The sequence below is a fragment of the Macrosteles quadrilineatus genome, unplaced genomic scaffold (assembly GCF_028750875.1).
Source record: "Macrosteles quadrilineatus isolate MER2022 unplaced genomic scaffold, UCM_ALF_1.0 Scaffold_3__2_contigs__length_128488019, whole genome shotgun sequence".
NCBI lineage: Eukaryota > Metazoa > Arthropoda > Insecta > Hemiptera > Cicadellidae > Macrosteles > Macrosteles quadrilineatus.
The window spans coordinates 55,103,599-55,127,291 of NW_026542596.1; the positions used below are offsets into that span (position 1 = coordinate 55,103,599).

The 23,693-nt window shown below is 34.4% G+C and overlaps 1 protein-coding gene across 4 annotated transcripts in view; it reads left to right on the forward strand.

The window, feature by feature from the left end:
• The window catches only part of LOC128991130 (uncharacterized), a 30,012-nt gene extending 7,174 nt beyond the window's left edge, over positions 1 to 22,838 (forward strand). The window contains exons 4-6 of one of the 4 annotated variants that reach the window (XR_008490600.1): positions 2,468 to 2,693; positions 3,995 to 6,428; positions 6,979 to 7,047. Coding sequence is in view for 1 of the 4 variants with exons in the window: in XM_054413881.1 (XP_054269856.1) it covers positions 2,468 to 2,626 (159 nt within the window). In the remaining 3 variants the exon portion in view is untranslated. The other 3 variants (XR_008490598.1, XR_008490599.1, XM_054413881.1) reach the window with 3 other exon arrangements.
• The last annotated feature ends 855 nt before the right edge of the window (positions 22,839 to 23,693 follow it).

Here is a 23,693-nt window from a genome sequence, read left to right on the forward strand (position 1 = left end):
ATCTATTGTGGTTTTTACATAAATAAAGATGCAAGTTAAAAAAAAAACACCCTGTATACAAATTGCATACTTGTGTCAGGCAATATTACAGTAATCATAAATTTAGTTTCTTTCACTGAGAATGCTTTTTCCGATAACTAAAATAGCAAAAGCGCTAAAACAGCATTGCGGGAGTTGGCGCATAAACACATTGGAAAGTTTAGTATGAAAAAGTACGATCTGAACTACCTGGAATTTTTTCTGGTTAACCTGGTGGACGCCCTGTGAAGTGCCCAAGCAGGCCCGATTTACCAAATAGGCACGGTAGGCACGTGCCTAGGGCGCGAGGCAATTGGCTTTTTTTGGGGGCGCCAAAAATTTGGAAATTAAAAAAATTTTGTGGTAGTATTTGCATGCTATCGCGGTAAACTTCTGATAACCCCTCGCGGCCGTGTAGGGATCGTATTCGTCCCGCGTTTGCGGCAAGATTCTTACAATTTTCTGCAGTCAGGTCGTTTGGACATAAAATTGTCTTCCATGATCGAGGCAATATATGAACATATCCCGCGGTCGTGAGGAGATTATCATCGTCTACCGCAAATGAGGCAAAATTCTGATATTTTCCCGCGGTCGTGAGGACATTATCCTCGTCTTGCGCGATCGCGGTCAAATTCTGACCACCCCTCGCGGCCGTGGAGACATCTTATCGTCCCCCGCGGTCGTGTGGACATAGTAATCACCTCCCGCGATTGTGGCAAAATAGTAATAATCTCCTGCGGACATATGGAGATAATCGTCTTCGGCGAATGAGGCAAAATTCTTATCTTTTCCTGCGGTCATTTGGACATTATCATCGTCTTGAGCAATCGCGGCATTATTGTATTCCGCGGTTCTGTAGACATTGTAATCGTTTCCCGCAGTTGTGAAGACATCATTATCGTCTCCCGCGATTGCGGTAAAATGTTAATAATGTCCTCCAGTCGTGTGGAGATCATCATCGTCTTCTACGATCGCGGCAAAATTCTTGCTGTTTCCCGCGGTCGTGTGGACATTATCATCGTCTTCCGTGAACGCGGCAATATTCTGATCATCCCTCGTGGCCGTGTAGAAATAGTCATTGTATCACCCGCGGTCCTGTAGATATCGTACGTATCCCGCAGTCATGAATCCATGGTAATCGTCTCCCGTGATTGTGGCAAAATTTTAATCATGTCCGGCAGTTTTGTGGAGATTATCATCGTCTTCCGCGATCACGGCAAAGTTCTTGCGGTTTCCCGCGGTCGTGTGGACATTATCATCATCTTCCGTGATTGTGGCAATATTCTGATCATCCGTTGCGGCTCTGTAGATACCATTATCGTCTTCTGCGATCGCGAAAAATTCTGATCATCCCTCGCGGCTGTGTGTAGACATATTATCGTCTCCCGCGGTCACGGAAAATTGAAAACTCCAGGTAGAAATACAAAATTCACGGTTCAAAAATCTCCCACATGATTCCCGGATTTCCCGGTCGGTGTACACCCTGTTATATATATATATATATTGCAAAGGGGCGCTACTATTAGATGTGCCTAGGGCGCTGACAGGGTCAAAAACGGGCCTGTGCCCAAGGGAAACCCAGAAGCTACCAATAATGCCTACTTTAAAAAAAAATGTTATACTGCCTCAATTTATTCACTGCTACTTCACTACATCAAGCCACATATGCATAGTAAAAGTAGCGGTTAGTAGTACAGAATTGTAACCAACGCGTAATTAATTCTGACATACATACTTTAAAGTTAAGTGTTTTTACAAACATCTAAATATTAACATTTTGACCATGTGCATTCACAAATTCTATTATGATTGAGGTCTTTCTTACTTTAAAAACGAGGAAGGTTTATGGATATTTCTTACTTTATTTACAGAATAGTCACATATACCGCAAAAGGTTTAAGCAATTAAAACTAATGACGAGATATATAATTTTATTAAGAAGTCTTATAAATTACTTGTTTGTATATGGATCAAAATATTTTCATAGCGAGACTGAAAGTTCTCGTAGTTTTATGTTCACATTATTATTACTGAAACATAATTTCCTATTGTTGCTGACATGACAGAGCAAGTCTTTATTTATATATCAGCAGTATTTATACTATGTTGTACATAATACTATTCTATAAGATATCGAGGAAAATAATTACCTTCCTCGGGACAGTTGCAGACAGACGTGTTGGCTTAACAAATGCAACAATCACGATAAACATTTCAACTGTACAAGCCTCTTGCTAAGTAATCGAAGCAATTGATAAGCGGAACATCTCAAGAAGGAATATTCAGATTGTCAACTCATCTTGCAATCCTGCATTACTTGTGAACTGTATCCCTAGAGGGCTGAGCAGTTTTTGTTCTTCCAATACAAATGAAGAATAAAGAAATTTTACAGAAATATAGATTTAAAAACCAAAAGTTCTAAAATGTACCTATGAATATTATTTTTTAGGTGGGGTCAAACTCTTATGGAAAAGAAAAGGCATTCGAGACTGGAAAAGTCTTCGTCATACCACCAGAAGACCACTTGATGAAGGATGGTGAATTCTTCTCTATAAACGTCAAGATTGTGTACACAAAACCAAAGGAAAACCCGAAGCCAACATCATAAGAGGAGGAAATGAATAATGCAACCAAAAAATTGCTCAAGTCTACTAATCATACCTAACAACTATAAGGCATGTTTTAAATCTAGTTACTGTTTTGAAGTTATAGCAGTTCCTCAATAGTCTGACTGTAGCAAGCAGACTGAATCTATTATATTAGACAGACTGAAGCCGTTAGTTATAGCCTATATTAACGAGTATGGTTTTGTTCAATGGGTCATTCTGTTATGGTGCAATTCTGACATGAATTAGGTATCATGTCATTGGCAGTAAGATCTTTTTTTTGCTCTAAAATATTTACTTATTTTGCCAAAAAGCTGTTAATAGTTGTGCATGTTGTAGTTATAAACAGTAGTTTCATTAGGCTTAGAAAAAGTGGACTATATGAAGATGAATTAACAAGCTCGCTACCGATCTTGCATATATGCGACAGTCGGTCATTGCCCCGGACCGAGGTATAGGTAATTTTTTAAATATTACACATAGACCGGGTGTCACTTGGTTAACAGTACACACAGACCACGGGCCAGTGATGCAGTAAAGTAAAAAAAAAAACAGTTTCATCAACTATATCATATGACGTCCCTACTCATCATATCCTTAGAACAAGTGACGCACCTTTGCGGCAGACATCCTGTAGCCCACTGCAGAAAATGTAAGGCCTTAAAACAGACGGTGCCAAAAATATAAGCTTTTTAATAACACTGGAACACTGACACAAATATGGGACGTCAGTCTATTTCAAATGTGACCAGCTGTCACATACTTGCGACGGCAGTATATGTGTGACGGGTAGAAATAAGCGGGCAGTATATGTGACGGGTAGAAACCGGCTGTTGCATGTGTCGCTGGTCAATATAAATGAAAACTTAAGTACTGTTACGGTAGCGAACGTGTAAAAAAAATTTATAATGCCTTTTAAATGTTTTTGACCATTCCTCTTGCATTAGAGGAAAAATCATACCTTCATAAAATGTTACCCTTATAGGCTAATTCCTTTTTTTTCTCAGCCTTAACCATGATTATATTACAAATTAATACGGAGATTAAGTACTATTTTTTGTTTGTTTGAGATTATATCTTGCATGTGATATCATTTTTACAAACTTTTCATTAATCATCAAGTTTTGGGATCTGTTTTTATTTATTCTTTAGATGTAAAAAAGTGATTTATTTAGTTGTGTATATGTTAAGTTAACAATCAAGTTAGTTGTGTGTGGTAATTTTTCATTTATGCACAGTGAACCCCCTTGGGACTGTCTGGCTAGTTTCAATTTGTCTTCCATTCATAGAATTCTCAACATAAGTACCTGACAAGTTCCTTTTTAATTTTATATTTTAACTTTTTAATACTTTAAATATCATTTTTCCAGTGAACGTGACTGATCTTAGAAAACGATCATAGAATTTTATGAGGTCCAGCGGAATCATAAGGGGTTCTACTGCATTTTACATTCAACTAGTATTTTACGAGTTGACATTAGTTTTTTAAATGTTAAACACTGTTTATTTACCTGTTTTGTAAATTATCAAAGGGTTTGTTTGCAGTAATAAATTTAAGTGCAATTTTATTTTTAAGCTTTTTATTGTATTTAGTATTTAGTATTATTTTGTGTAGCCGATTGTCAGGCCCCCAATTTGCATGTGACACGCTATGGGCCTGAGAGATATTTGCCCCTCCCACCCCCCTCCTTGCGAGGGAATTGTTCTCGCTAACTTTTGCGCCTCTGGGTTCGAGGCTATTTATTTAAGAGGCCCTGCCTATTGTTTTATACAATTTACTGACTTTATGATTGTGCTTTGCTCTGAGAATAATACCTAAAACATCCACAAGAACATAAATACAGAATCTTAATATGTCTAGATAGTTTTCACTACACTAAATTTTTTATCTATTGGTCTTATCATGCATGAATTTAGTCCGGGAAACAGCTGTTTAACCGCCTTCTTAACCAAATGAGATTTCAGTACGTAATACTATAGATAAAACATACTCCCTTAGTAGTTTTGTCATTATTATGGAACAGCTGAAGCCAATTTTATTGTTAGTTCTGTACGTCCAACTGTAGAGGTTGTGTTTTGTTTACAATTTGTTTCTTGTTATTTCAGTAATTTAAAACCTCATTTAACCAAATAAAATGATATAATCATAAACAATGACTGTTCTCCAAGTTATATACCCAAATAATAAAGCACAAATCTTGATAATAACCCTAAAATTATAGAAACAAAATTTCGTCTTCCCCAGTGATCAGTCTGGACATACATGAACTAGACACGAAAAACTAGCTTCAAAATTTACAATGGGATGAGGAGTCTACTTTTGTTGCTTAGTCTATGGTAATACTGTACATTAACAAATTTTACCAGGCACCAGCTGATTATATTTGGCAGTGAGGGGTTTCAAACAAAAACAAACCCTCCTTAGAAGTTATCAGGAGTTATTGTCAACAAGTTATTTAGTCGGTGGGGATTTGTACAGTTTTTTTTTAAATTGTGTAGTATGGGTAAAAATAACAAACATCACTCTTCCTAAATGTGCTTACCATACTTGCTGATAAACATCTATTTTCCGGACTAGTAGTGACGTAATATACTATTACAGATCTTTTACTTGGTTAACATTGAACCAATATTCCAGTAAATCGTGCTTCAGTATTCATATTTTAATGAATTATAATTATTGAATAAATTAGTGAATATAGTTAGTTATTTTAGATGAGTGGGTAGCTCCACGGACTTTCAGCCAGTGACAGCAAGGTCTAGGGTTCGGATCTTGGTTCCTACCAATACATTTGACCTACAACCATTTTTGAATTTAGCCTTTTCAGTTCAGTTCAATTCTTAGAATTGCAAATATTCTTTTTTTACATAATTGTTTACTTACTTTACAGCATTGTTTTCTTACTTTCAACACTTGAAATGGACTAATGCGGTTTGAGGATTGAGAGAAAAGAAGTAACATTGTAATGCTTCGAACATGAACTTATCAGCTGTTACCATTTGTAATGAGTGGTTGGTACAACGAGTCGTTGCATCATTATCAGTGACAATGAGAGGTTATAAACAAAAACGTAACCCCTCTTAAAAGTTGTGATCAGTGATTGAGCTAGTAGGCCTAGTTAAAAAATTGTCTTAGCTAAAGTTGTGTACTTAACTCGTGTAAAGACTATCTTTACGTGATTGTTGCGTAAACTACTATTTTACTACACTTCACCCTTGTACTTTATACTTTAATATTTTTCAATGAAATTGCGACCATAAAAAGTAGGTATTTTAAGCCAAGTATGAATGGATATGAGTGTAGGATGAGTGGCGCGATCTTGTAGTCTTGTTAGTGACTAAGGCCGACATATTCCTACGAACCACATTTTTGCCTTGGTATTTATGAATTGGTCTAGTTATCAGTATAGTACTGTGGATAGTCGTAGTACTCACTAGTGTGGATGTTAATCCACACCAGGGAGTATGGCATCCACAGTGCATGCCTATAAATATCTACAATTCGTGACCTCCTAGTAGCTGGATTACAGGACGACGCCACCGTCCCAGTCTCACCCATATATAGGCTCACCCATACTTAGCTGGATATCTTACTACACACAGGTCCATAGCCTATGTTGACAGGCAAATGCAAGGTTAAAAGAGGTCGCCAACCTCTATGCAAACTTCCCATATAGGGAATATGCTATTTTTAAATTTACATAAAAAAATATAATGATACCATTATCAGATGTTTGCAATATTATCTTGTTAAATTATCAATTGCAATATACTTGGACCAATTTGTAAAGAAAGATGTATAGGGTGTCCCACGAAGGGGTTTAAACGTTTGATTTTATATTACGCGCCCATTCATGCACCGAAATTTTTAAAACTTTACACAGTTTACAAAGTAGGTTCTAAAAATATTCTGGAAAAATTTCAACTCCCTAACCTTAGTAGAAACAAAATGGCGGCATATTGAAAAGGTTACTTTAAAAACGTTAAAAAAGGTATTTTTGGTTTTATAAAATATTTTTATTGTTACTTTCCAGGGTAATATGACTTTTAAACAATGAAAAATTAGAACATAGCCAAATGGAAATCTAAAAATTAATCAAATAACTAGTAAATAATAATAATAAATAAATAACTAATAATAAATCATGAAAGTAGTTTTTATAGAAAGCACATTGGTAAATTTGTCAATAAGCCGCCATTTTGTTTCTACTAAGGTTAGGGAGTTGAAATTTTTCCAGAATATTTTTAGAACCTACTTTGTAAACTGTGTAAAGTTTAAAAAGGTTCGGTGGATAAATGGGCACGTAATATAAAATCAAACGTTTAAACCCCTTCGTGGGACACCCGGTATAAGTAAATGTTAACTACTTAGTAAGAAATGTATATGTTTTATGGGATTAAATTAAGTTTGGCAACTTATAAAGTAAAGCGTTTTTTTCTCACTGGACACTATCATACCAAATGCACTACTAATAATAGACTTCCCATTCCTGTGTTGTAGCCTGTGTTGGAATTGAACATTCCATCCGAACACCCCACTCATCCAAAATACCCAACCAAGCATCTTCCCCTAGTGAAGTGCATGAAAAAATGAAAAGTGTTGATTTGAGTGGTGATCCTAATATGAGCAGGGTTTTTTTAGATTGATGCAATTGTCAATGTTCAATGTTTAAGAAACAAAGAGTTGTACCTTGAATCTGTTTGTGAAAAAAATAATATTAATTTAATTTGTGTTTCTGAACACTGGCTTAAACAAGAACAAATTGATTTATATGTACCGAAAAATTTTATACCAGCTAATGTAATTTGTAGAGCTTCAAAAAATAATGGGGGGGTTGGAATTTATGTCAGGGATGGTATAAAATTCTCTATTATAGATGTATCACAGTTTTACTCTGAAGTTGACTTTGAGCTTTGTTGTATTAAGTTAATAGATGAAAATATATTAATCTTAAGTATTTACAGATCTCCAAATGGGGACATCAATATATTTTTTGAACAGTTTGAAGAGGTAATCAGAAAGATATTAAAAAATAGATCCAAAATAATAGTGGCAGGGGATTTTAATATTGAAATGGCCAGGCCATCTGATAATGATTTAAAGTTTGTAAAATTCAGCAATATACTCAGATCTCTTAATCTTTTTATCACAAATTTTCAGCCTACTAGAGGAAATGCCTGTATAGATAATGTTATTGTTAACTTTAATGAAAACCTATATAGTGTGAAGTGTGATGAAAACTGTTTTGCAGATCACACTCCACTCTTATTTGAAATGGTTACTACATCAAACACAAGTAAAAATAGCCTTGATTACAAAGCCTCCAGTGTATTTATCAGGAAGCAAAATGACCAAAATTTAAACTTATTTATTTCTTACTTAAGAGAGGAAAGGTGGGAAATGATTGATGATTATAAACATAACAAAATTAGTGTTGAACATTTGTTTGATAGTTTTTTAAAAAGATATGTGAATTTATGGCACAATTGTTCCCCATTGGTCAAAGTAACGGACAGGCAACCTAAAAATAATAAAAATAATAAGCTTATAAAATGGTATACTCCTGAGCTTAGAATAATTAAGAATGATATGGTCAAGTACTTTACTGTCTATAAAAACTTAAGATCTACAGGTTCTGAGCTAACTCAGGCAGCTTATAATGTTTATATGAACCATAAAAGATTCTATAGAAATAAAATGACTCTTGCCAAAAAGAACGCGGTTGAGCACTTCATCAGTAATGCTTCCAACCCATGTCGTGCTGCCTGGGCAGTAATTAAAGATGAGCATTCACCAACTCATAGTCAAGATGCCATACTTGACCCAGATGAAATGAATTCATATTTTTTCGATTCAATAAAAGAATTAAGTAAAGTAATACCACAAAGCCCTTACAAAGCAGAAGATTTTTTAGGAAACAACTCAACAAATACAACATTTTCTTGGTCAGAGGTCTCATCATCGGATATAATTAAAGTTGTTGCTAAATTAACAAATTCTAAATCAATGGATTATTATTGGATTTCTAATAATATTTTGAAAAAGACTATAGGTTTTATTAGCTACCCTCTTGCTTTTATATTGAATACCTGTATGAGGGAGGGATATTTTTCTCCATCCCTCAAAATATCGAAAGTAATCCCAATATTTAAAAAAGGTGATAAAAAAATGGTTCAAAATTATCGGCCTATTTCACTTGTTCCTATTTTTTCCAAAATATTTGAAGCAGTAATGTGTATAATCAATTAAATAATTACTTTGAAACAAATAACCTATTGTCAAACTCCCAATTCGGCTTTCGTCAAGGTAAATCCACAACCTCAGCAATTCTCACTTTAGTTGACCATTCTCTCGAAACTTTAGAAAAAAGGAATCTGTGTCATTAGTTTTATGTGATTTAAGTAAAGCTTTTGACACGGTTCCTTTTGATATCCTAACTAACAAACTACGTTTTTATGGCATCACTAATGATGCCATGCTTCTTATTTCTTCGTATTTATGTAATAGACTTCAATTGGTATCAATTAAAAATAAATGTTCTAAAACTGAAAAAGTTGAAACCGGTGTTCCTCAGGGCTCTGTACTAGGGCCATTTTTCTTTAACGTCTACATTAATGATCTTCCTATAAATATAAATACACAATCTGTTATATATGCGGATGATACAACTTTACTCGCCAACCATTCTAATTTAACAACCCTGCGCTTAATTAGTCAAGAGGCTGAACATAGAGCATATGATTGGTTTTCTGCAAACAGACTATCTTGTAATTCTGACAAATCACAATATATAACGATCAGTCTTAAAACAGAGGTAAAATTTGAATCAGTTAAACTTTTAGGATTTAATTTGGATTCAAAATTAAATTGGTCATCACACATTAAATCAGTTTGTAACAAAATTTCAAGAGTGAGGTGCTTGCTGTGGAAACTTAAGGATTTTGTTAGTCAAGAATATTTAAGATTGGCGTATTTTGGACTCTTTCAATCGCACATACTATATGGTCTTATTTTGTGGGGCCACTCTCCACATATTAATGACATACTTTTACTCCAGAAAAAGGTGGTTTGAAGCATTGCTGGAGAATGCTCAGATACACATTGTAAACCTCTTTTCATTAATTTCAGGATACCAACCATAGTAAATCTTTATATATTCCAAATTCTAATATATACAAAGTCAAACTTAGATCAATTCTCTTTCCGAAAAGACGTACACAATCACTATACAAGAGGTAGGGATAAAATAGATATATTGCAGCACAGATTGGCAAAAACCAAACATTCACATAAATTAAATTGTATAATGTTTTTTAATAAGCTGCCTGAAGAAGCAAAATTAGTTTATTACAGTATTTTTAAAAATAAACTGTATGACTGGATTGTTAAAAATCCCTTTTAAAAAATTGATGAGTTTTTAAGTTGTGAAATAAATATTAGATTTTGAAGAGTAAGTTGAAATAAAGCTTTTATTTTCATGTAAGTGGCTATTTAAATTTAACGATTTTAAACTATTCATGGGTGATGCCAACGCAAAAATTGGGAAAGAACCCTTATGGAGAGAAGTTGCAGGGGAAGAAAGTCTACATGACACAACCAATGGAAATGGAATAAGGTTACTAAGTTTTTTCCATGCACTGAATCTCTACGCGATGAGCACTTTCTTCCCCCATAAAAGTATACACAAGGGAACATGGACCTCACCAAACGGAAATACAGTCAATCAGATTGATCATGTATTAGTGGATAAAAGGAATAAAAGATGGATCTTGGATGTGCGCAGACAGAGGCTAACAGTTGAAAGAAGAGAGAAGACAAAAGCTGGAAGAAGACTAGACATTGAAAAAATTAAGAATGATCAGGTGCGCAATAGTTTTGAAGTAGCACTACACAATAGGTTTCAAATCCTAAGCGAGCAAGAAGCGGAAGATGAAGAACTGGATGTTAATGAGGAATGGCGCAGAATTAAACATGGGATTATGGAAACAGCAGAGGAAGTCATAGGATTCAAGAAAGATGACCGTAATGGGAAACCGTGGTTTAATAGAATGTGTGAAGAACAAATAGAGAGGAGAAGAATAGCAAAGCGGTGCCTCCTAAATAATGCAGTAGAGGAAAATAGAAACCAATATAGAGAAATGAATAAAGCAGTCACGAGAAGACTTAGAGCAGAAAAGCGCAAATATATTAATAGACAACTAGACAAAGCAGAAAATGACAGATACGGAAGTAATGCAAAGGATTTCTATGCAACAATTAGGCACTTTCAGAAGGGATACATACCCAAAGCAACAAGTGTTAAAGATCAAAACGGAAACAAAACAACAGAGAAGGCCAAAGTTCTAAATATTTGGAAAGACTACTTTGAAAACCTGTTAAAAGAAGAAGATAAAGATGAAAATGAGGAAATAGAATATTTTCAAAATGTACAACCTTTTATACCAGAACCATCTCTACAGGAGCAGGAGGTTAAGGAGGCAATACAACTTTTAAAAAATGGGAAAGCTCCTGGGGAAGACGAAATATCAGCAGAAGTTTTAAAACACAGTGGCGAAATAGTACATAAGGCAATTTACAGACTTATTGAAAGAATATGGAGAAAAGAAAAAATACCAGAGGAATGGAGCGAGGCTGTTATTGTACCACTTCACAAAAAAGGAGAAAAAGAAGTTTGTAGTAATTATAGGGGAATATCCCTACTTAACACCACATACAAGATACTGTCCAAAATAATTCTGAGGAGAATCAAAATATATGCTGAAGAATGTATAGAAGACCATCAGGCAGGCTTTATAAGTGGACGCTCAACAGCAAACCAAATACATGTGTTGCAGCAGATAATATCAAAGTATTGGGAGTATGATAAAGAGTGCCACATCCTGTTTATTGACTTTATTAAAGCATACGATACCATAAAGAGACCCAAACTCTGGGAAGCAATGCAAAAGTTTGGGATACCGGACAAGCTGATACGTTTGACAAAGATGTGTGTGGATGGATCCAAAAATAAAGTAAAGGTAGAAAGTGAATACTCTGACACTTTTCAGACTAACACAGGAGTTAGGCAAGGAGATGGATTGTCTCCAATCTTGTTTAACATAGCAATTGAAGAAGCACTACAAAACACAAAGAAAGTGGAAGCTGGAGCATACCTTGGGTCAAAAATAAACGTACTGGCCTTTGCCGACGACGTAGCATTAGTAGCAGAAACTGAAGAGGATCTTAAGAAACTGGCCCAAACTATTACAACAGAATCAAAAAAGATAGGACTTAAAGTAAGTGCAGAGAAATCCAAATATCTCAAAGTGGGAAGAATTCAAAATGAGGATATGGGACCATTAAAAGTCGACAACCTGACGTTTGAGAGAGTGTCCGAATTTAAGTACTTAGGAATAACAGTCACAGGCCTCCAAGTCGTCCTACTTTTCCTACTTTTCCTACTTTTTAGTAGGAAAGTAGGAAAAGTCCTACTTTTTACACATTTGTCCTACTTTCCTACTTTTTTATAAAAATTATGTCGATTTTGCGATATTTTATTACACTTATTAATGTTTACTTATCAATATTTCCCAATGAGAAGTTTTTTCCTAAAAAATATGACTGACTGAGATAATTTTTTTATAAAACAATTTGTTAAATGATTTTAAATTTTAAATTTATATGTTCCAGTACCGTAGTATCTGTATGGTTAATCTTATCAACATTGTTATTGGGTGAAAACATTTTTATTTTCAAAGACATGGCAATACTATTGTGATAGAAAATAAAAATTGTGATTATTATCAGTGCTTACTATTCTGACATGTCTTTTATAGTTCGGCCGCTTAGAAAACGACCTGCGTGCTAATGCTAAACCAATGCTGGAGGAGGTCGCTTTCTAAGCGGCCGAACTATAGATTCCCCAATGAAGTGAACTGAGGGGAAATCAATGCTCCTGGGGAGCCCTGGGATACTAGTTCAAAAGTAGTTTACTTTAGCACTTATCGGTCCAGTGTTTCCCTGATTAGCCTAAACATGATTTTTTGACATAACTGTATTCAAAATAAATTAAGGCTTAAGTTTAAGTTTAAATGTCCAAGTTTCACTGGCTCAAATAGTTTTTACTCATTACAATTCAAACATTCCTACTACTTTTAAGATTGCTCTAATCTAACTAATTCAAAATACTTATGGAACATATTTTTAGAATTTTATATTATATCTAGTTCCGTACTTTATAGGCCTACTTAAATAACTATTCATGCTTCTGTTTTCCACCCAAAAAAATTCATTTTACTTTTATATTAATTTTAGTTCTGAAATATTAAATAATATAAATACCCCCGCCGCAGCAAACCTGCCGACTAAGCGAATTTCCATTTGTCTTAATTGATTTTCAATTAAATATATATTAATAACATTTGGTTTAACGAGTACCTAGGTTTGCTGCTACAAGGAAACTAATAAAGTGTGTTTTTGTAAAATATTGATAGCTTAGTACAAAATAAATAAATTTGATCAAAATATATCCATAAACAAGCAAACTACAACATTTGACAATATTCTCCATAAGAATAACATGGGAATTTTAAATTTACAATTTTTTTAATTTTCTCCGTTACTATTAACCAAACAAAAATACTTTTATATACTAAATTAATTGTTTTTTTAAGCTCTTTAAAAAGGTCTAAAGAGAAATTGGGAAATTTTGTGTTTTGAGGGTCAAAAGTGAGAAAAACCAATTTTTACCCCATAAAACCCCCCGTAAAGCCCCGTTCCCATGGTCCGATCATGCTGGTTCGCGAACTCATTCAAGTTTATCCCGCTTTACACCTTTAAACCAAATTTCATCAAAATCGGACAAAAATTACTCAAGTTATCGCGTTCACGGACGTATATATATATATAAATATATATATATATAAGTCTATATATATATATATATATATATATATATATATATATACATATATAAAAATTTGAACGAATGGTGTTTTTGGCCTCTGGGGACATCAAAATGAAAAAGTAAATCGGTCCCGGGCTTAAGTCTTACCATGAGACCTACGGTAATAGCTACTTTCCTATAGGGAAATTCGCTAAAAAAGAACAAATTTCTTATTTATAACACCATTTTAAACACAAATTAGGGCTGGTTAACGTTAGGGAAACATATTTATTTCTATCCTTTATTTAATGCTGCTTGTCCTAAATATTTTTTTGTGATGACTGTAGATAATGACTCCTTAACATTTTAATTTCTCTTGTGCGTTACTTCTGAATATTTGGTGTACAATCTCAGCTAAAACTATATCCGGCCTTTTAGTTGAAGATTTTTTAAATAAAAATAATTAATTATTGATTTTAATTTTAAAATTTATATATAGAATTATTTTAGTTATGTTTCCAAATTGTCTGGACATATTTTGTGGACTTCTTTCTTGGGCTAAAGCCGGGTTTTCCTAGGCGCGGAAGCGGAGAGCGGACTCCACTTGTCTTAGGTAATTTAATGTTTCTGTTTTCCTAGAAGCGGAGCGGAACACCATGTTAATTTCTTTTCCGCTCTCCGCGTTCCTCTCTCCGCTTCCGCGTCTAGGACCCAGCTTAAGACAAACATAAAATTCCATATAAGTATGGGTCTAAAATGCCTAGATTTTAATTTGTCGGTCTGTTTGTGATTTTTAAGAATTATTTTATATCTTGGGCATTTTTCAAGATAGAACTTTTAAAATGGATATAAATGTGTATTTTAGAAGGTGATAAGAGCTTGCAAAATTTTGATCCAATATCTCAAGCCGTTTCAATATGGCAGCCATTTAAAATATTTAATGCCAATGAAACCGTAAATATTTAGAATATAGTTTCCTGGATCAAAAAGATAGAGAATTCAAATACAAATCAAATGAGACCTTGTTTTTTTAAAATCTGATGACAAACAACCAAATCAGTTTTTTTATAAATTTGTTTACGCAACTTAATAGGACTACCCATACTGCTCTGAAAAATAACAAATAAAAATACAGTATGGTAGTGCTATTAAATTGCGTAACCGAATGTTGAAAAAAAACTTATTTATGGTTGTTTGTCATCCGATTTTACAAACAAGGTCTCATTTGATTTGGATTTGAATTCTCTATCTTTTTGATCCTGGAAACCATTTTCTAAATATTTACGGTTTTCATGAAATTTGACATTAAAGATTTTAAATGACTGCCATATTGAAACGGCTTGAGATATTGGATCGAAACTTTGCAAGCTCTTTTCACCTTCTAAAATACACATTTATAACCATTTTAAAAGTTCTATCTTGAAAAATGCCCAAGATATAAAATAATTTTTAAATGTCACAAACAGACCGACCAACAAAAATTTAGGCATTTTAGACCCATGCATACTTATATAGAATTTTATGTTTGTCTTAGCCCCAGAAACAAGTCCACAAAATATGTCCAGACAATTTGGAAACACCCTGTATATTTATATACACTATTATATTTGATAAACTATTGTGTATGCTAGTATTATTTGGTTTTTAATATATATTGTATCAGCAAAAAAGTTCGATTTGTATGTAAAATTAAGTCCTACTTTTCAGTAAAAAGTCCTACTTTTTGCTGAAAAAGTCCTACTTTTCCTACTTTTTTGAGGTCAAAAACCACTTGGGGGCCTGCAGTCAACTCCAGTAACAAAACAGAAAATGAAATAGAAAAGAGACTTATCACGGCAACTAACTGCTTTCGAAGCATGTCAAAAATCTTAGGATCCAGATTACTGTCAAAAGCCACAAAAATTAGAATTTATAAAACTATTATCCAACCAGTTCTCTTATATGGATCTGAGGCCTGGACCCTAACCAAACAAAACGAAAGGAGATTAATCGTCTTTGAGAATAAGATATTAAGAAAGATTTTTGGCCCTATAAAAGAAAATGAAATATGGCGGATCAGGAAAAACAGAGAACTACGAGAACTCTACGAAGACCCAGATATTGTAGCTATTGTTAAGAGCCGAAGATTGAGGTGGGCAGGGCACATAGCGAGAAGAGAAGAAAACAGTCTCCTGAAGATAGCTACAAATGGACGACCACGAGGGACCCGACCACTAGGAAGACCCAAACTACGATGGGGAGACCAGGTGCGGAAAGACCTTCATCGCATGGGGACATCAATTGACCGAGCAGCAGACAGAAAACACTGGAGGCAACTTGTTGGCGAGGCCAAAAACCAACTTAGGTTTGAATGGCCAAGGAGGTAAGGTAAGGTACTGTAAACACTGAATCACCTTGTAACTATGTATAACAATGACGTGTCCTATTTCTTTTGTAAAGATCAATGGAAATAAAAATATTTCTTATTCTTATTCTTATTCTTATTCACTTGAGTGTACCACTGAATATTTCCCCTATACCTTCTCTGTGTGTAAAAATTACGGTTCAAAAGTTATTGTAAATTATGTTATTTTCCCATAAAACCCCATAAAATAACAAAAAATTGGATTTTAGAAAAAAAGCCGGTTTTTATTTAACTTAGTATGTTATAGTCCTTAACATTTTTAAATTTTTTTTAATTTGTTGAAATTTTATTTTTAATAGGGATTTTCCCATAAAACCCCATAGAATAATGGATTATCAGATTTTATAAAAAATCGCCCCGATTTTCTTAAAAATGTATGTTATAGTCCTTTAAATTCAATGTTGATGTATGTGTCTATAGAAGTGTTTTTAACTCGGGTGTCACGTCTGGACCCACTGCAGTTTCCGGTTACTGTATGATGTCTTTAAAATTGCTACATGTTACGATTTCACCAACTATTTTACTTAAAATAAGACCATTACCCCCTTTTATGCAAATAAAAGCACAACAAATCAATGTAGTTAGTCCATAGGAATGTTCCCACTATACAGGGTGACCATTAAGTCTTAGGACGACCTTATAACTTTTAAACGACAAACTATATCACAACCACATTTGGTATACCGTTACTGGAAATTGTAAGCTACTTTTCTGTGTACATGGTGGTCGGATATCACCTTTGGGGGACGGCCCGTCGGGGGTCAGAAGAAAATCTTTAATGACAGCCTATGTTGAATTGTACATAATTTCAAAGGTCTACTTTAACTGAAAACAATGCCTCAAATCGCACTTCAAAAGGTTGATCCTGCGCAAAATGGCAGATGTTCAAAGATTTTCAAAATTAGCCAATTTCTTTAAATTAAAACACTTTTTTAAATCTTTAAACAACTGTCATTTTTTAACGGATGTCACAAACCGTTTAAAAAAATCTTGATTCATTCCAAAGTTATGAGTGCTTTTTAAAACTTTATTTTTACCCCATTTTAACATTGTGCATGTACAAACTAAGACCATAATCTCAAAATCGTGCGAGATAAAGATAAGTATACACTACCAGTCAATGTCGACCTATTTTCACTTGGTTATGACTGATGTATTTTTTTCGGCCGCCATCTTGGATCCGCCATTTTGAAATGTGATAGGGCCTAAATTATTTTAAATATGAAGGGAGTGTTGTGACCTATCATTTCGAACTATTTTTTTAAGCTAAACTCAATGCCGCAATCGATTTTTTGTTATCAAGTTTTATTTATCAAATATTGCAATTTTTTTGTTAAAAATGTCTATATTTCAAAATCAAAATAAGAAAATGAAAAACGGATCATGGAATTGAGTTTAGCTTAAAAAAGTAATTCAAAATGATGGGTCACAACACCCCCTTCACATTTAAAATAACTTATCACATTTCAAAATGGCGGATCCAAGATGGCGGCCGAAAAAAATACATCAGTCATAACCAAGTGAAAATAGGTCGACAATGACTGGTAGTGTATACTTATGGGTACGTCCACAATGCACGCTGGTTTTCTGAGTCAGACTGTCGGCGCCGATTAAGTCAGACTCGGCGCGCTTATCATCCCATGCTAGTAAACGTAAGCGGCCATAGTGCACCTGCACGCAGGATTTTCTGCGCGCAGGTAGTCTGACTCAGATTTTTACCGGAATGAATTGTTCAGACAACCTGCTTATATCGGACTGTTGATTTTTGTTTTTGTATTGAGTGTATAAGTTTTTCATTACATTAACCATGGATATCGACAAATTGCTGTCAAACGTTCAACACGTTCCAGCAAATTGCAATAAGCGCATCAAAGTGCATAATTTTTAACAAATATAGTAACATTGTACCTAAAATTTATCTGCTGATTGAATTAAATTGTTTTCCTACAGTTACCTAACAATGTACATGTTCTCTCACTGATTTGAGAAAGCAAAGTGGCCAATTCGCTCATCAGTGAGACAATGTTACTTTGTCTCACTCCAGATTTGCAACGTGAAGGCACGAAATAGTGAGCGCGTAACATGCAGACAAGGTCGTATGCGCGCAAAATACGTTGGCAGCACTGGCTGTAAATCAGCTGGTCAGCTGTTGTACTGTTGTATTATTAAATGTCATATTAAAAGTTAACTCCTGTGTAAAAATATGTTACGTTTCTTTACCGATTTATATGTTTTATGGTAACTGTAGGAAAAATATAATGTGCAACTCGAGTGCAAAGTGCAATTGCCTCACTCGAGAAACCATTCTTATTCACATGAGTAAGTATTTCTCTCGAGTGAGTCAATTGCTCACTAGTTACACAAATAACTATTTCAATATTGAATTTTTACAAAATAAGCAATTTAACTTACGGAAATAAATTTAGTTACTTCAACGGGACATGCTATTTCAAGGTTTTGTGATATTTTCCACAGTTTTTGGCAAGCTTGTGCTCATTTTTAAGAAGGTGTTCAAGCTCATTTTTAAATATTAAAAAAAACCTGTTGTCGTCTGCAAGAAGTTAATAATATGTATAAAACCTGTATAAAATATGTATAAACATGTATATAATATGTATGTATCAATGTACAGTATCCCTTAAATAGGTCTCAACACAGACAGGTCCGGCTGACAACCTGCTTGCATTATGGCCACCTCATCTGAGTCAGACACTCGGCACCGAAAATCTGAATCTGACTTCCTGCTTATACCAGCGTGCATTGTGGACGTACCCTATCTTTATCTAGCACTATTTTGAGATTATGGTCTTAGTTTGTACATGCACAATGTTAAAATGGGGTAAAAATAAAGTTTTAAAAAGCCCCCATAACTTTGGAATGAATCAAGATTTTTAAAAACGGTTTGTGGAATTGTAATCAGGGTAAAAATCTAATTCAAAATAATAGGTCACAACCCCACCTTTACATTTGAAAAAAATATTTTGGATCCAATATGGCGAATCCAAATGGCGGCCGGAAATAACCACCTTGTCAAAATGAAGTACTTACTACCGAACAATGTTTGGAAGTGGTCTGGGATTGATATTCGAAAAAATGTAGAAAAAGTTGGGGGGGGGGCACAATTAAAACTCACTCTGTATATAAAAGGCAAAGCCCTCACTGACTCACTGACTGACACACTCACTCATCACTAATTCTCCCACTTCCCATTTACCTAGGAGGCTGAAATTCGGTACACCGATTCTTTGGGCATTAAATAGGAAAACTAAGTAGTTTTTATTCTGACCGGGCTTTCGGGCTCCGCCCCAGTGGCTCTGGAGTTTCCCATGTTAACCTTATGATTTTTTCATATTTAAAAGGAACTAGCTGTACCCGCGGGCTTTGCCCCGCTTAACTTCATAAGTATTCGCATGGCTCAATCACGTCCTGGTTGAAGTTCGTTCGCTACGCTCACTCACCTTCAGGTTGGAAATCGTTCGCTGCGCTCACTTGTTTTCAGGATAGCTCGTTCGCTACGCTTACCCGCCTCCAGGTTGATGTTCGTTCGCAACGCTCACTCACATTTTGGTTGCAAATTAGCTGTTGTCATAAATTTAAAAAAAGTCATCCCTTTTATTGTTTATAATACAGTACTTTGATAAAGGTTTTTATGTTTTAATATTTAAAATTGGAGAATTTAAACGTTGTTAAGTGCACAGGTGTGCAGGTTGCAGGTGTGCAGGTGTGCGATTGGGGTTTGGTTTAATACATTTGGACTTATTCAAAAGTAAATTAGTTTTCTGTGCTGCAATCTGTAGAAACACTGTGGCACTATTTCAAATCATGACTAATGCTAATACAGAATGTTGTGATTATTCAAACCTACAAAACAGTTGGTGAAAGTAAACATCTGCTTTTTAATTATATTTATTTGTAAACATTGTAGATCAAAAAGTCTTACATTGGCCCACTTAAAACCCTCTGGGGCAGAGCCCTTTTGACGGATCTGCAGCAAACTTCACTCGAACCATCCTTGAAAGATGCTTGATAATGCCTGAAAGTTTCATTTCAATCTGTCGAGCGGTTTCGGAGTGCATAACGTATATACACATATTCACACACACATACATAGTTCCTCTTTTATAGATATAGATTAATGAATCCTAACAGCTGTTTCAATTAAACAAGTTGGTTCTGTTCTGTGATGTTCAATAGCATTAAAGTTACAAGGGTTACCAACAGGGTGCAGCACTGTTATTTTTTTAATTTATGACAACAGCTAATTTGCAACCAAAAGGTGAGTGAGCGTAGCGAACGAACGTCAACCAGGACGTGATTGAGCCATGGGAACGAGCTTATCTTGAAAATTAAGAAGTTAAACGGGGCAAAGCCCGCGGGTACAGCTAGTATATATATATATATATATATATATGTGTGTGTGTCCGCTAGCACAATAACTCGAGCAAAAATGATCCGATTTCGATGAAATCTGGTACAAACGTGTAAACCTATGTTTATTCGAACGAGTTCGCGAACCAGCATGATCGGACCATGGTAACGGGGTTTTTTATGGAGGGATTTATGGGGTAAAAATTGGTTTTTCTCATTTTTGACCCTCAAAACATAAAATTTCCCAAATTTGCTCTGAACCATTTTGAAGAGCTTAAAAAACAAATAATTTAGTATATTAATGTTTTTTTTATGGTTGTTGGTTACGGAGAAAATTTTAAATTAAAAATTCCCATGTTATTCTTAAGGAGAATAAGTAAACTGTTGTAGTTTGCTTGTTTTTGCATATATTTGGATCAAACTTGCCCAATCTATTTATTTTATACTAAGTTATTAATATTTTACTAAAATACCCCCGCCGCAGCAAACCTGCCGACTAAGCGAATTTCCATTTGTCTGAATTGATTTTCAGTTAAATATATTTTAATAACATTAGGTTTAACGAGTACCTAGGTTTGCTGCTACAAGGAAACTAATAAAGTGTGTTTTTGAGTAAAATATTGATAGCTTAGTACAAAATAAATAAATTTGCCAAGTTTGATCAAAATATATCCATAAACAAGCATACTACAACATTTGACAATATTCTCCATAAGAATAACATGGGAATTTTAAATTTACAATTTTTTTAATTTTCTCCGTTACTAACAATCGAACAAAAATACTTTTATATACTAAATTATTTGTTTTTTTAAGCTCTTTAAAAAGGTCTAAAGAGAAATCGGGAAATTTTGTGTTTTGAGGGTCAAAAGTGAGAAAAACCAATTTTTACCCCATAAAACCCCCCGTAAAGCCCCGTTCCCATGGTCCGATCGTGCTGGTTCGCGAACTCATTCAAGTTTATCCCGCTTTACACCTTTAAACCAAATTTCATCAAAATCGGACAAAAATTACTCAAGTTATCGCGTTCACGGACGTATATATATATATATATAAGTCTATATATATATATATATATATATATATATATATATACATACATATATAAAAATTTGAACGAATGGTGTTTTTGGCCTCTGGGGACATCAAAATGAAAAAGTAAATTGGTCCCGGGTATAGGTCTTACCGTGCCACCTACGGTAATAGCTACTTCCCTATAGGGAAATTCGCTAAAACACACTTTATTACCCTGTAGGCAGCAAACCTAGGTGCCCGTTAAACCTAATGTTATTTTAATAGATTAAATTGAAAATCAAATCAGGCAAATGGAAATTCGCTTAGTCTGCAGGTTTGCTGCGGCGGGGGTATTACTAAGCTTAAAGTCACTCAATACTTTTCATTAAAATGAAAACAATTGTAATTTTTCTTTTTATTTGTGTTTCAGAATGCAAATGGAAGGAACTCAATTCATAGCTACAGCTTGCAGCCATGTTAGCTCCAGTTTTTTTTTAAAGTCTTTGAAAAGCTCGACACACGCTCTCAAGTTACATCAAGGTGGCCCAAAGGGCATTTCACAGTCTCCTCTTAGAGACTTGTGTAGGACTCATTGGAGACTTGTGACGTGTCTCCTCTGTCCTTTGCCAGTATTTCAACTAAAATTAAAAAAGTAATTCCCAATGCAAACATCTCAAATATTTTCTAAAAATTTTGTTCCAATCAAGTTAGGTACTTTGTGAATATCTCCTCACTGAGTTAATTTTTTAGTTTTGTAACTTGCTTGTCTTGACCCGTAGTGTTCAGACCACCTTGCAACCTCCCTGTATCCCTCCCTGTGACATCTGTCACCGAGACAAACTACACATAGTTGGGTGAAGGAGTTACCCGCTTACGAGCCTGGTCAACATACTTCAAGACCCATTACACCTCAGAATAGTAGTTTGTTCACTACTTGTGGACCAGAAATGTTCTAGGTGTCAGACGAGGCGACTCACACAGTTCACACTCCGCTTTCAGTTTTTATCAAAAATTTCTTTTCTACATGGCTGCAGATTAAAACAGACCTTTAGAAAACGTTTGGCTCATAATACTACTAATCAATCAGGTAGATTTCATGTTTAATTTGGTGGAATTGTGGTTAGGGAAATGTAATGCCAAAAATTTTACTAAAGATTCTTCTGTGAAAGTCTAAAACATCTTATATTGTCTATCTTTATTGTATACTTAAAAATATTAGTTATCGATAATCAAATGTACTCATTTGGAAAGTTCAAATGAAGGAGTAATTTTTGCACGTATTTATTTTCTTTAGACATAACTGCTTGATGTTTATTAAATCAACTAAAAAAAACACATTTTCCCAGAAAAAATCACCATTGCTTAGAAAATATAATACTGTTGAATATTTTGTATATACAGTGGAACCTTGATAACAAGTCCCTCGATAAAAAGTTACCCTTGATATCTAGTGTCATTTTTAAACTCCCTAGAATTTATTTTACCCTTTAATTACATGTTATTGGAAACCTCAACAAGAAGTCAACCTTTATAACAGGTCTTATTTGATAATCCCCATGAGAGAAAGGTTCTACTGTACAAAGAAATGGCCTGATGCTGATTGATAAAGGAATGACAGTTAAACCTCCATTCTTTTAAGTCAGGTAAACACTCTCTTAGTTGAGTAGTCAGTCAGTGTTCTCTTTGTAAGCTCAACTCAATGTAAGTAACAATTTGTCCTTAGTAGATCAAACCAGAATTTGTAACATTGTGTTAACTTATCCTTCTTAAGAACTGGTACCAGTACCAGTAATCATTTGATGATTATATTATTTGTCATCAAAATAGGCTTATACAGGGTGTTTATTTAAATGTAGCCCAAATTACACGTAACATAATACACTGTTTAACAACAAAACAATCTCACAATTTTGGTATCCCTGTATTCTTTATTTCATTGCCGATAAGCTGATATGCATTGTTGCATAGTTCTATAAGTTTTAGTGTAATTGGGAATTTATTGTAAACAAGTCTAAACTTGGCATTTTTGTAAATTCTATTTGAGCATGCAAAACAACATATTCCGTGTTATTTACAAAATCATCAATTACACTAAACCTCATTTTAAACGAGTTTGTGAACCATTATTATAGGACCATTGGAATAGGGTTTTATGGTGGGATGTATGGAAAAATTAGTTTTTCTCGTTTTTGACCCTCAAGATAAAATTTTCCAATTTCCCTGTAGACCATTTTGAAGGGCTTAAAAATAAATAATTTAGTATATTGAAGTGTTTTTTTACAGTTATTGGTTAAGAGGGTTCCCTACCCCCACCGAAAAACGTCAGAAAACCGCTTCGCGCGGTATCATATAGCGATTCTAGTTTTAACATTTAAATTGTGAACCAAACACCATTTTGTACATAAGGTTCTACTAAGT